Source organism: Thermobia domestica, chromosome 16, assembly GCF_964235325.1.
Source record: "Thermobia domestica chromosome 16, izTheDome1.hap1.1, whole genome shotgun sequence".
Lineage (NCBI taxonomy): Eukaryota > Metazoa > Arthropoda > Insecta > Zygentoma > Lepismatidae > Thermobia > Thermobia domestica.
Window position 1 is genome coordinate 125,538,907 of NC_137469.1, and position 15,463 is coordinate 125,554,369.

The following is a 15,463-nucleotide window of genomic DNA, read 5'->3' on the forward strand; positions in this document are numbered from 1 at the left end:
TAAATTAGAGTTTCAGTCTTGATCACCAGTCTTCTTTTCAATTAGTATTTTAATTCTCCATTGTATTCTCCATGTATCCTCAATAATGTCAACTTGTACTCTATATAGTAGGATACCCAAACCTCTTAATAATTAATTTTCAACACTCCTTGTGTGGATGTTCAAAACACTCCCTTTCTTCTCAATGTCTTCTTTTCCTACTTGTACTATTAAGGCTTTTTTCGTAGCTATAAGACTAAAGTACGCATCTTTGACTCCCGTTTTATTCCCAGTGGGAGGTTCTGTATTTCAGATCCCACGTTAATCTGTTGGTCCACATTGCAAGTCGACTGGGTACTGTTAGTGACACAAAACTCTAATCTACTCTAATCCGTTATATATATTTACATTTGCATGATCTCACATTTTATAAAATAGAGTTATTTGGATAATGTTCATGCTTCTAATTCTCAAATTAAGAATACTTTTGTTTTAGATTAAGTGTTCGTTTTTAGTTTTCAGTCATTAATTACATTAACTTATAATTGCACTTACACGTTTCTAAATACAAATGGAAAGTGCAACTTGATGCAATATATAATAAAGATTAATATGAATCTATTACGTTTTTCTAATTTTATCACACTATAGGTTCACAAGTGGCAGTATCACCGAATAGCAGCTGATGTTTCATCATATCGAGAGCAGAAATTCACGCTGGGGATTAAAGCTACGAAAGAAAATAACTCAGAGGTCATTATAAAAAATATTCGAGGTTACAATGGAAATAGTAAGTAAAAATATCAGTTTTAAATAATTAAATGCAAAAAAAAATACTTGGTAAATCAATTTGTGAAAGGTTACGTCGAAATTTGTGTTTTCGTTCTTTAGAATTCTGTTTCCAAATGTGATCTGACAGTTAATACGTTCAAGAATTGTTCTCTATTTGCTTTCATATACCTGATACTTGAGATCAGTCCACAGAAAATAATCCATGAATAGAGATCACATGAACTCAATACCTAGTTTGTATTAAAATTTCTCGATAGAATAAGTCTGAGGAACTTATCGTGCAATACCTCCAGAGTAATACGACAAATTCGAGTAATTTCCATTACTTGCTGAGTTGTGAGGTAAATTGCCACTGACAACTGCACAAATCTGTTAAAGTTTAATCTCATCAATCCAGACAATGTTACCAGACAACGATTTCAAATTTTAGAAGTTTCTATTGGTATGCTATTTATTAAGAGCAGAAAATACGGATCACTTAAGGAAGCTGGTCAAAACTCCCACAGCCAAAACCCCTACACTCAAAAAAATGTCAAAACTCCCACATAAAACGTCATAACCCCCGCACAAATGGACAAATTTCCTAAATCCACGAACAGTCCAAAAACCTAAAGCTAAAACTCCCATACTAAAGGAAGTAGATGAAGTGATACTCAGTGATATGCATGTGATACATCGTTGGAAGAGTCACATTGAATACACATCACATGTGAAATACTTTGTTTGAATGGAGCCTGTATGTGGCGTGGCGACCACTTGAAGATCCGAAAAAGGAACGCTCCGAAACACCAGAAAAGGTGGACAAAATAGAAAGCTATGATGGAATTGTTTTGAGGCGTGGCATATATAGGTGTAAAAGGCAGGTAATGCGAATCTGACATCAAATATTTGCAAATCAAATTGGCATATCCACATGGCGGACACAAATTACACGTATCAAAACAATTACTCCACAGCTTTCTATTTTGTCCCTGTTTTCTGGTGTTTCGGAACGTGCCTTGTTCGAATATTCAAGTGGTCACCAAGCCACATACAGGCCCCATTAAAGAAAAAATATTTCAGATGTCAGATATACTCGATGTAGCCCTTCCAACGATATAATATATGCAGATCCTCGCGTATCATTTCACCTATTTTCCTTGTTAATCACATGGATTCAGTTTGTCATTCTCGCGCCTTTAGAAGTTTTGACAGCACAAACATAACTAAAGATAGCTAGAAAATTTCTTTGACGTAACTATCCTTTTTAAAGTACTTAAAATTGATTTTTCTACAATTACGGAAAACATTTTGATACAATTAGAAGCATCAATAAGACAGACTCCTGTATTTTGTTGTTAATACTAAAAGCATAATCTTCTCCATTCTTTAAAATACAATATTTGAATTAATAACAAACTTAGGATTTTTGCAAAATCTACTATTATCAATGTTGAGACTGGAGATAGGAGTTGCTGTTAATACAACTAACAAGGCAGGGTACCTCGGTGTAACACGCCGATTTTGATAAGATTGCACAGACATACAGATCATCAAAAAAGAAGCGACACGTATTTTTTTTATATCGGCCAACAAGCGTATTGAAAGGGTCAAATGGGGACATAAAAATGGGGTCAAAATGAGATTTTATGCAATATAGCGAGAACGAGAAGAGATATCGGGAAAGGTTAAATGTACGAAATACTACCCATAGTTGACGCAAGCCATTGAGGTAGAACTTACCCATGTGAAGAAAGCAGAACATCCGGAAATGGACCAATAACATGTACAACATATTCATAATGTGCTACAGAAATGAGTGAAGAGGGTGGCAAGGAGCAGGAAGAAAGAAAACACGAAAATGTAAAATACGTGTTTTTGCTTTGGGTGCATACGTTATCCATATGCGAAAGAGACGCAAATTTATCTCACTGCACGAAGATTTATCTCTACAAGCATGAAGGATGCAAACGCCGTTCGTATAGGCAGCCAGTGAGACAATACTGCACAGTGGGTTGCATATATTGTGCAATGGGAGCAACGGTGAGATACATTTTGGAAACGGGAATGTTTGTAGCTAGTAACACACACATACACACACACACACACACACACAAAATGCATTGCACAGTAGAATGTAATAGCAGGTGGTCCACATGTAAGATAAAGAGCAACAGCAATATCAGTTCTACGCATGAGTATCTACATTATATCATGAAAATACGCGTACATATGTACGTACAACATAAAAGTCAGCAGAGGTGTATGCTGAAAACAAGACGCTCACTCCTGATAAGTAGCACAAAAATGATATTTCAGGAAGAAATCGTCCAAACAAAAACAGTATTTGCACCACGAACACTTGATGATGGATGGGTTCTGGCACTCTGCTTCTTCGCAGACCAATGACGTCAACTGATGAAAACAAAACTCCACTGGATTTGGAAAATAATCTGGTCGTGATGAAAGATATCCAGAACAAAACCATGCGTATTGGAATAGATGTATGTACCGTGGAGATGAAAGTTGATTATGCACAAGGGATTGAAGTTTCAGTATATTGTCTCTGCTGTATAGATTGATGTTGAGTTGCTGAAGGCGTACCGAATCAGATACTTTGCGTACGAAGTTCTTCCAAATTCTGAAACCATACACATCCAGAGGTTGTATTAACCGAGTTGTGTGTGTAGGTATCGTCATAATGTTGCACTGCTTGTCCTGTGGCATTATTGTTGCCAAGTCGGATCGATCCTAACCCGTCCACGAGTCGACTAACAGTACCGTTTGCTCATTGACTTGTGGAAGGAACACTGATTGGAACCACGTCTTAACGATCTGTTTTGTCACTTTCCCAGATGATGATGCACAAATATATAAGTTTTGTGGGCGGAACATTGTTTGCTGAATCCGTGGCCCAAACGTACCATGAAGTTCTTTCAAGACTATGAGCATGGGCGACAGCAATCTTCCACTGGCAGATATAACAGGCTGTATTGTGTAGCTATGTGTGATGGCAGGTAGAGATTGCATTGTTGCTGTAATATGCTTCTCGCCTCGCAAAGCCAGAGAGCGTCCAGAGTGAAATTCTAAAGCAAAGCCACTCTGATCTGTGTTATATACGTTATCCTCGCCATGAGCAGTAATGAGTGATTGTACATTTTGGACGAAGGTTTTAGCGCTTTCGTGCACTTGTGTGGCCTTTGCTGTAATGCTATGTGTTACAAATTTTGTAACTTTGCGTGAGACGATACCGTGACGTGTTTTAAAGCGCCATAACCATTTCTTCGAAGCTTTGAAATTAGCAACGGCTGTAGTTTGGTTTGCTTCTAACGCCCAACGTTGCAAGTCTGTGTCATGGACAATTAAATGCCGCTGTTTTGCTGTCGCAAATTTTTCATACACAGTTCGGTCTATCACGTTTAGCTTTTCACGTTTGGTTCCACCTTCTGTGATATGTTTCTCCCATCTATATAGATCTGTTCTGCATTTGACACGCTTGAAGTGTTTCTGTACAGATTTCCAGGACATCTTTCTCTTCTTCCCTCGTTTCCAAAACGATACTGCCTTCCGCTTGTATCCCATGTCCACAATATCTCTGCTCTTGACTCCAGTTGTATGTACGTTGGAGGTCGTTGGGCCATCCCACTCATCCATCTCATCTTCACTTGCCATACTTGGGATGTCTGATCTATTGCTGCATAATAGGTCTTCTTCAATCTCAACATACATGTGCCCATTCGTCTTGAAACTTTCTAGGATGTTAAAAATATGGTCCTTGAGCTCCATTTCCGTTACCGTTCGTGGTGTCCGGACATGTTGTGTTGCCTGATATGCCTCCACTAGCATATCCACCACATTCAGGGGATTCACATAGACCATCTTGCGACCACAAACGTCACAAGCCCACTTACACCTCACCTGAATTTTGTTACACACGCACAAATACGCACAAGCACACACCACCAGTTACACAACAATCAAATACCACTCCAGGTACCACACTGTCCAATGTTCACCACTAGGTCTCACAAGCAGTTAAACGTCGCCTTGCTTGTCTTGTTGAGAATAGTACCTGTGAAAGACACAAATGCACATACACTTTGCTGGCTCTACACCTCGCGTTTGGCAACTTTGTATACTCAAACCAGCTCGTATTGCATACGCCGCGTCCAATACTCTCACTGTTAAAACTGATTTTGTGTACAACGTCAACTTGCTCTTTCTTTCCTTACAGTACCTGCACCTGTCATAATGTGCTACGTCATCTGACCTCGTATTCCTTCATCTATTAGTCGTTTCTACCACTCAACTTGAGGTTTTGATCTTATATGCAACCCGCTGTGCAGTACTGTCTTGCTGGCTGCCTATACGAACGGCGTTTGCATCCTTCTTGCGTGTAGAGATGAATCTTCGTGCACTGAGATGAATCTGCGTCCCTTTCGCAAACGGGTGACGTATGAACTCAAAGCAAAAACACGTATTTTCCATTTTCGTGTTTTCTTTCTTCCTGCTCCTTGCCACCCTCTTCACTCATTTCTGTAGCACATTATGACAATGTTGTAAACGTGATTGGTCCATTTCCGGATGTTCTGCTTTCTTCACATGGGTAAGTTCTACCTCAATGGCTTGCGTCAACTATGGGTAGTATTTCGTACATTTAACCTTTTCCGATATCTCTTCTCGTTCTCGCTATATTGCATAAAATCTCATTTTGACCCCATTTTTATGTCCCTATTTGACCCTTTCAATACGCTTGTTGGCCGATATAAAAAAATACGTGTCGCTTCTTTTTTGGTGATCTGTATGTCTGTGCAATCTTATCAAAATCGGCGTGTTACACCGAGGTACCCTGCCTTGTAAGATGAAACAAACAAAATGTATTACCACAGAAACATTTTATATAGCAGATGTTAGGGATATTCTTTACATTCGCATCATAATCTTTCCACGACTTACTGAAACTTAATTTTATATCCAGGCAAGATAAAATTTCAAAATTTAATGAACTGTTTTTTTGAAGGAATTACTGATACATGCAGTAACCCACTTGACTGTCCTCCCCGTCTAGAGTTTTTAACCTATCATCGACCAAAGACACAAACGCACGGAACCTCTCTTCAGTTTTCATTCGGCTCCATGATTACTTTCATTTCATTTCAGTTCAATTATTGTTAACTTTCCTTCAATCTTGTACTGTTTCTTATCTTAATGTTTGAAGTCATTAATAACTAGACAAGCACACTTACCACTACAAAATTCTAGAAACTGCAGTGACCGGTCCCAACTATAAAGATAAAGATGACACTGAATTGCTAACAGTAACTACAGCAATTCTCTTCGTCCAAGATAGATGAGAATCGAACTAGACTGCAGGTATAAAAGGACATGGAAGTTCAAGCAAATTTCATCGGACAGATTGTATACGTGTTTTGATCTCGAACGCGATTTCACGGGTTATACAGTAATATATTTTCTTATATCTTGTTCAAATATTATATTTATCTTCGTTCATTTTGCATGATTTAATATTTTCCATCTAGTAGAATTTATAAATATTGTTATGATTTTCTTTAACACATATTTTTAATTCCTATGATATATATATATATATATATATATATATATATATATATATATATATATATCCACCTGAGACCTGAGGGTCCTAACTGGCCGATATAGCGACCAAAATGTTTTACTTGTGTAACAGCCGTCTTTAATCATAGCGACACAAGTGGCGGTTTTGGACATCTACATGAATGTGGCTTTGCTGTGCAGCCCAGATTTTGCACCTTGATCTTCATTTATTGTTTTCCTGCTCTGTAGAATGGCGGGAACGTCAGGTTTTGCAAGTAAGTCACATTTTTGTAAAAACATTTTACAATAACATATGCATATTTTAAGCTAGGGAAAATATGTTTCTATTAATTAAGAATATAAATATCCAACAACATATATCTTCTTCAAACTATCTGGGTAATCAGTAGAGGTGATATTAACCTTTAAAATGAGAGGTCGATTTATCGATCAGTGGGCATTAGTTGATAAAATACGTATTGCACCTCATGTGGCACTAGTTGCATTACTATAGCATTGTTCTTCTATTGTTGTAAAGTTTGAGACGTATTTTTAGGCTATTTTCTATTAAATATATTTTCTCCAAAAACGTTTATTTGTATAATGTATCCTCGTTGTTGTTCAAATTTCTTTCTTCATGCATAAGCTTTTGTTTAGCCACGTTTTTAAATTTACTTTCAGGAGACGGTCTCCCGTCAACTCCATCCTCAATGATTGTTCGACCTGCTTGCACACGAGGAAAGATCCTTACCAACGGTGAAATATTTCAATGTTTAGATGAATCAGACATTGATGTGGCCAGTGGTGATGAAGAACTGTGGACTCCCGAAGAAATAAGTAAATCCGATTAAAATGATTCTGATAGTGTGTCGTTTATCAATATTCGTACTAATATATTTTCAAAGAAAGTTTCTTCGACGCCTCACGTACAATGGAAACGAAAAGTTGACTTCTCCCCATCAGTTCCCGCAGCTCCTAAAACTTTAGTCACAAATCCTGAAAGATCAACATGGAATCCTAAGCAATATTTTAATCAATTTTTGGATGATGGCTTTTTTTGAAGAAATGTCCTTACAAGCGAATCGCACACATTCAAGAAACAGGAAATTCTCTGGGAACCACAACAGACGAAATTCGGAAATTTGTTGGAATTTCAATCATCACTGGAACTTTGAAGGGGAGTAAAGTTAAGTTTCTTTTAATAATAGTTGTGTTCAGTGGCGAATTTACAACGGAATGGCTTTCGGATTAAAGCTTCTCCAAACAGTCCCCATTTTATTAAAGGAAAGTGATGTAAAAGCTAGTCATTCCTATGCGTATAAATTTCAAGTCTTTTTACCAAACTTTCGGGCATTTTTAATGAAGTGGGGCTCCTCCCAAAACAGTTTTTCTAGAGGACGTTGTGGTTTTATTGTCTTTTTAGAGTTTAATATCGGCGCTCAACATTCTTTTTCTATGCCTTTGGTCATGCTTTCAATTCATCTCCTGAACACTTTAGCTATAAAATCTTTGTCCCAAACAAGTTTTTTTATTTTCTCTTCGCAACATATTTTTTAAAAGTTACTGGTCATTTTATATTCTTTCATTTAAAGAGACACCTTCCAATTTCTCTCGTATACAATTTCTAGTGTTTTCAGTTAGAATGTCCTTCACTTACCACGTTTTAGAAGTCTGGAAGAGATTTTTATGTATTGTTTCTTAAAATGAGAATTACAGTAAATATCTTCTTTATTGTTTATCACTAGTTTGTTTCCCTTCACATGTTCAATTAAGATATATTTGTGATGTTAGAGCTTATTTAATCTCCTTGATTGATAATAGATGGTATTGCAGTCTCTAGTTTTAGACATAAATCATACATTTACCGTTTATTTAGAGTTGAAGTTCTTCAAACTTTCTATTAATTCTCACATGTCATCTGCAGGTGTTTCGTCAATTTATTTTTTTCTTTTTCTGCAAGTTTGGTATCAATTGTGTTGCTAATATATTTTTCTTTTTGGTTTTCAGTTTCTCCATCTCAGGATGTACTGTAAGAAGGGTCTCGCGATTGCATTGATTTCGAAACATATGACCAGGGACCAATATTTTGCAATACAATCTCGGTTGAAAGTTGTTAATGACATGGACATATCAGATGAAGATAGGGAAGGTGACAGATTGTGGAAAGTGCCCCCCCCCCCTAGAACGGGTACGACAAGCCTGCTTAAAGATTCCGAAGAAGGAAGACCTCTGCATTGCCGAACAACTGATACCATTCACTGGTCGCTGTGGGTTGAAACAGGTTGTTCCTGGGAAGCCCCAACCTACTGCACTGAAAAACTTCGTCCTAGCAGGAGCAGATGGAATTATACACAATTTTGATGTGCACCAGGGCAAAAACTTTTTACCTGTGGGCAATACATCATCAACACTGGGGATAGGGGATGCTGTTGTGATGAAATTGACCGATGTTCTAGATTCCGGACACAAATTGTACTTTGATCGGTATTTGGCCTCAATTCCACTGTTGGGCGAACTGAAACGTAAAGGATTTGTAGCAACTGGAACAATTATGAAATCTAGGTTGCCTAATAGTGTAAAGCATTTCTGACCGTGATTTGATGAAAAAAGGCGTGGTAGGTCCGACCAAAGTGTGAGAAGTGACGAAAATGTATGTGTTGTGAAATGGTATGACATCAAAACTGTATTAATGGCAAGTTCGAACAGCGGAATTCAGCCTATGGGAAGATGTAAGCGTTATTCTCGGAAGGAAAAAGATTACATAGAAATTGACCGTTCTGATTATGTGCACCAATACAACACTTACATGGGTGGCGTAAATTTGAATGATAGAATGATTTCGTTGTACCCAATGTCGTATAGAGCAAAACATGGAGAGTAAGAACCATCTTTCACTTTCTGGACTTGATCTTGGTGAATTCCTGGTTTGAATACAGACGGGACATGATCGAATTAGGATTTGACAAGAGAACCACTCTTAAGCTTGTGGACTTCAGATTAAGTGTTGCTGAAAGTCTGTTATTACATAGGCAGAAACGGTCAGACGCATCAGATACACAGGATGAGGAAGAAGTCGAAACTCCACCTCCTTCAAAGCGACAAAAACCTGAACCACTACTATCAGAGACCAGGGAGAGCATGATATGCATTTGGTAAAGTATATTGAAATGGCAAGCTCTAACAAACGATGCAGGAGAAGTGGTTGTAACAGCAGATCAAAAAACATGTGTAAAACATGCAATGTTTTCCTCTGTGGAAACAAAAATAACTACTTTCAAAAATTCCATGAAAATTGACAACTGCATTTTATTGTGCAAGTTACAACTAAAGGTTAAAATGTAAAGATTGTAACAGCAAATCAAAATACGTGTGTAAAACATAAACTAGTTTTCTTTCTTAAACAAAAGTAATTGGGTTAAATGAAAATTGTCCAACAATTACGATATATTAATACCTATTTCTTACCATTTATCCTATTTCATAAATAAAGGAAATATGAATAAAGACCCACTGGTCGATATATCGACCTGCCAATTTCTCCGCACGTCATTGGCCAATTACAGCAAAGCCAAACTTCTAGGCTTAAACCCACCTGAAGGCTGACAGGAACACAGAAAAAGTAAAATTTCTATCCTAGGATAGCTTCATATATATATTTACAGGGTAATTCAATAAGAACGTACAAGGCCTATATCACTGCTAATACTGCACGTAGAGCCTTCAACCAAAAAATTGCAGTGCCAAATCGTATGTATAGAATGCAATAAAAATAGTAGCGAGACCAGTGGCGTTTCGTCAATACCTCCAACTGGGAGCAACTTCGAAATTTGAAATGGAAAGTGGTATAACTGTTGGAATCGTTCGAAAGAACATTAAATGTAAGGCAACTTTTAGAGGACAAACTTTGTCATATCCTTTCCCATTTAGCCGCTAGAGGCGTTGTTGCAGACTTGTATCTGACTAGCCATAGCAGACCTTTATCTAAGCTAATAATGCACATAGAGCTGTCAAACAAACAATTGAACTACCAAATCGGATGTGTAGAATGAAATAAAAATAGTAGCGACCCCAGTGGCGTATAGTGAATATGTCCGACGGGGGTCATGTGCAAAATTTGACATGAAAACAGAGGTTGGTTGTGCTTCCATTGAAACAAGCGCACAGTGGGAGAAACGTCGAGAGGAAACACGTTGGCATATGTCTTCCTCTGTGGCAGCAACACGAGGATCGCATAACGAGGTCAAAGTCAGATGATGCGAGGCTTTCTGCATGCGGAACGAAAGGGAAGAGTAAATACTGGTCTGAAACGAACGGGAAGTACAATTGTACATACACAGAATCACACCGTGTAAGTGGCAACAACAATGGTGTCAGCAATAGACCAGGACGGGGGAGGGTGCATATTGTAACAGTAAGCAGAGGTACATTTGCTGCTGTTGAATGAAGTTCTAAATAGGGAACCAATGACATATCCAATATTTGAAGAGAGTGGTTTCCGTATGGCTGCGACAGAAGCGCAGTGGATGGGGAGAACTATGATGAGGGACAAAGTACGAGGCTATAATAAAACGGAAGAAGAAACTATTGGTTGCAACGAAGAAAGACGAACCAAATGTGCTGTTGCCAAAGTATGGAACAAAACATGGGGACAGAAAGCTGAGGCGTGGCAATCAAGCCATTGGAGAAAGATGAGTAAAGAGCTAAAGAATCAGCTTACCTTCTGCGGAGTGTAGTCGACGCCCCCTGGCTTTCACAAATGTTCAAAGTGATGTCTCCGAACAGCAATACAGCGATTTATTCGCTGTATGTAATTGTGAGCAAGAGCTTCCATCTCAGCCACGTTGATGATCCGGAATGCGGTTGTAATGCGGTCTCGCATGTTGCGAATTGTAGTTGGTCGGTTGACATACACAAGATCCTTAATTCGATCCCAGAAAAAATAGTCCATACATTAAGGTCGGTCGACCGCGGAGGAAACTGTAGATTAGAACCTCTTCCGATCGAGCGTTGTGAAAATAGAACATTTAGCTCTTAACTACACATGGCAGCATTATGGGCTGGACAGCCATCTAATTGAAACCACAGCGTCTGACGTATATGGAGCGGTGAGTCCCTACAATGCCACCCCACACATTAATGCGCTATCGGCGTTGCCGATTGACTTCTCTCATCCAGTGAGGGTTCTCCGCTGCCCAGTAATGTGCATTGTGGAGATTCAAATTGCCATCACTGCAGAATGTCGCTTCATCAATCCATAAAATGAAGTGATTGAATTTCGGATGTTCTCTTACGCGATTGACCACCCAGTTGCAGAACAGAAGCCGTAAATTACAGTCCGCATCACTTAGTTCTTGATGTAGAGAGAGGTGGCACGGGTGAAAATGTGATATCCACAGAATACGCAGGACACTACCTTGACTGATACCACGGTCTCGTACGATCTGCTGCGAAGATACATGAGGATTTACTGCAATAGCGACAAATATATCAATGGCAACGTCTTTATTTTGTACAACTCTTCTCCGGACACCAAAACGTCCACGCATGTTGCCTGTCTGCCGCAATCCTGCTGCTAATTTCCGCAACAGATTGTGAGGAAATAGCTTGTCGCTGTGGATAGCGTTCAGCGTATAATGGAGCTACAGCCCTATAATTTTCCCGGCATTCCCCTAAAATCATGACCATTTGGAACGACTCCAAATTCGTATACCGCATGAATGTTATTTACTACCGACACTTCCTACTACAATCACTCTAACATCAACACAATCAAAGAGGTTTCACTGCTTGTGGAAGTTTCGTATTCGTCCCGTCACAGGGATAGTACAGCTCAATGCACGACACCTTGTCCAGTACACGGACCACTTTAACTCATTGCAGATGTAAATCACTCTCGGACTCTACATGCTTGTGTTACCTGTTTTGGCTACAGCATCGCTCCTTCTGCCCTCTGTCTGACATAGCAGCAATCGCCTGTTCGAGGCCGCATAGACTACGTCTTGAGCAAGGTCATGCACGTGTTAGCTACTGGATCTACAAGAGTACCACCACACAATAACTGGCAACGATAAGTGAGTTGCTGTTCGAAACAACGACAAACAAGCCCACAACACATGCTCCCGGATTTGGTGGATATTTCATATTGTACGTACGCACACAAGATACATCGCGCGTCCACGTCATTGTGGGTCTGGGCTACCCTTGGCTTAGGCCCCGAGTTAATCCCGCAAAGGTGTCGGCGGTTGTTTGCAGGGCATATTTTGCACGTACCCTCCCGACATTCGCCTGGTGTGACTGAGGACACCCTCGCACAATCTGAGTTTCACCTAGTAATGCGACCGTGTCGCTACCAACGAGGAGGAAATATTCCAACGTGTTTCCTCTCGAAGTTTCTCCCATTGTATGCTTGTTACAATGGAGGCACAACCAACCTCTGTTTCCATGTAAAATTTTGCAGATGCCCCCATTGGAAATATTCACGATACGCCACTGGTGTCGATAATATTTTTATTGCATTCTACACATCCGATTTGGTAGTTCAATTTTTTGTTTCACGGCTCTATGTGCATTATTAGCTGAGATAAAGGCCTGCTACACGTAGTCAGATACAAGTCTGCAACAACGCCTCTAGCGGCTAAGTTGCAAAGGATATGACAAAGTTTGTCCTCTAAAAGTTGCCTTACATTTAATGTCCTTCCGAATTATTCCCACAGTTATACCACTTTCCATTTCAAATTTTGAAGTTGTTCCCCGTTGGAGGTATTCACGAGACGCCACTGGTCTCGCTACTATTTTTATTGCATTCTATACATACGATTTGGTAATGCAATTCTTGGTTGAAGGCTCTACGTGCAGTATTAGCAGCGATATAGGCCTGATACGTTCTTATTGAATCACTATATATAGAGAGAGAGAGTGTTACAAAACGACACCGACAACGTTTGGGAAGTGACTTTTAACACCTAGATAAGACAAAAAGTTTAGATCAATCTAAGTGCACAAATGCTTCCTTTCGGAGTTATAGGAAAACATGAAAAAATGAACTTTAAAGGCCTATGGAACCTACCAAGCTCCAAAACTATGGGACCTACCGTAGCCGGGTAGTTGGTGAGTACTTCAAATTATTTGCCCGTAGCTAAACTCCCTCTATAAGAATTATTACGTGAGTATAATGAGCACGTGAGACTCAACAATGAATTTATTTGCATACTGTAGCACACAGAACGATTTGTCTTCGGGCGTCTCGTGCAAAAACCACAGCTTCATTTTGTGCATTGAATGGAACTAATAGATGGGAATTTGAAATTTCTGAATTTTTCTCTATCTAGCGGTATATAGTATTTACCTGTTTCTATTGTCATTCATTAGAAATGTATATATTAAATCTGTTCCTTCTTTTTAAATAACCTAGTATAAACTTGCTGAAAATTAAATTAAATTCATCTGAAAAGTTACTAGTGTCACTATGGGGCTGGATAAGATTTTTTCATTAAGACAACAAATGTATTTTCTTCTACCTTTTTTGCTGTTTTCATCTCGAGATATGAAATATAAAACTGAATTGAATATAACTGCTACTTTCTTCTTCCACATGGTCATTGTGATGTATTTTTCAAGGCAAGATTCGTTACTACCTGCAGTGATTGAATGGTCACTCTCTTTCAATTGATCTTCAGTTGCATTATTTTATATTTACTTGTTTCTTTTCTTTTTCAAGACTGAGAATTTTTGTTTTATATTACTACCTTTTTGTTTTATATTAGTACCTTAATAAGAAATCTTAAACTCGCAAAAACAGTCCAACTTGTACAGTACAAATGCAACTTCAATTCAATTTGAAAATAGGATAGCAGAACATGTTAACGCCTCCTCTAGGGGTCAGTGGCATCTATTATATTGTTTTCAGTACTAGTTTCAAAAGCTAAAGGTAAAAGCATATACATAAAATTAGTTTACCGTTTACAGCATTCAATAAAAATATTAACTTCTATAATCTGGTGAGGTGCCTCAGACTCAGATCCCAAGGAAATCATATTGAATAAGATTCAGTACTTTTATGATCAGTGTCATCTATTGAGCAATTTTAAATTCAGAGGGGGAACATATGACGGCTGGGTCCGTGAGACTCCACTATAACAGTTAAATGTTAAGAGAGGCAAAGAAAACGCATGATTTTTTAAACAAAACGAAGTCTTATAGTACTTATTACTACAATTAAATCAGATGTTGTAGCAATCAATACAGTGCGAATAATATTCTGCAGTGCTTTAATTAATGAATCATGCTGAATAAATGAAAGGACAGTAAAGTGAAGAGGACAATGTCAGCACTATGTGTTTTTAACGAATAGTGTAAGAATAATCTTCGCTCTTGTGTTCTATAACACACGCTTGTAATGTTCCGACTTATAATTTAGAACGTTTTTCAATCGGGGTTACGAAGGGAGAAGAAAAAGCAAAATATAATTATAATCTATAAGCGGAAAATATTTGTAACGATTATCTTATTTATTTTATTTGGATGGATATTATTTTTCTGTCCAGACTTACCAAACTATCATTTCTATTCCAATTTAATGCTTAAAGGTATGCATAACTGTAACTGATAAACAGCAGCAATCAAGAAGGTTATCACTATCCGTAAATTACTTAAAGGAATTATTTGCAAGAAGATGAGAAATGGTACGCGTGACATGAACTAGTTTTAGAACAACAACGGAACATTTAATTTCACAGACACATGTGCTAAAACGATTTGGGTTGGTATATGTTAAATCAACAACTTTTGCTTCAGATTCTGTAAAACAAACTGTATTTTCATTATGCGTCGTTATTTAAATAAAGATGTTAAGCAAAGAATGTTAGAAGTGTTAATTGGGTCATTTCCTATGTCTACGTGAACATAAGATGAAATAAAGTGAAACAATGGATTTATAACAATATAACATACAATATAACATACACATACAATATAACATACATTATAACAATATAACATACACAACTTAAAATATTTAACCACTCTGATAATAAATATAAAGTGCGAGATCTTAAAGTGGGTGAAACCCAGTAAATATCATTTTGAAAGGTATATTAAATTAGTTTCTATTTCGATTATATCTACTTCGCTTATTTCT

At 38.0% G+C, this 15,463-nt stretch overlaps 1 protein-coding gene across 2 annotated transcripts in view; it reads left to right on the forward strand.

The window, feature by feature from the left end:
• Positions 1–15,463, forward strand: part of LOC145673395 (uncharacterized) — a 476,309-nt gene that overhangs the window by 305,566 nt on the left and 155,280 nt on the right. For both annotated transcript variants that reach the window (XM_081743054.1, XM_081743055.1), the window contains exon 12: positions 631–769. In XM_081743054.1, coding sequence (XP_081599180.1) covers positions 631–769 — 139 coding nt within the window. The remainder of the gene's footprint in view (positions 1–630; positions 770–15,463) is intronic.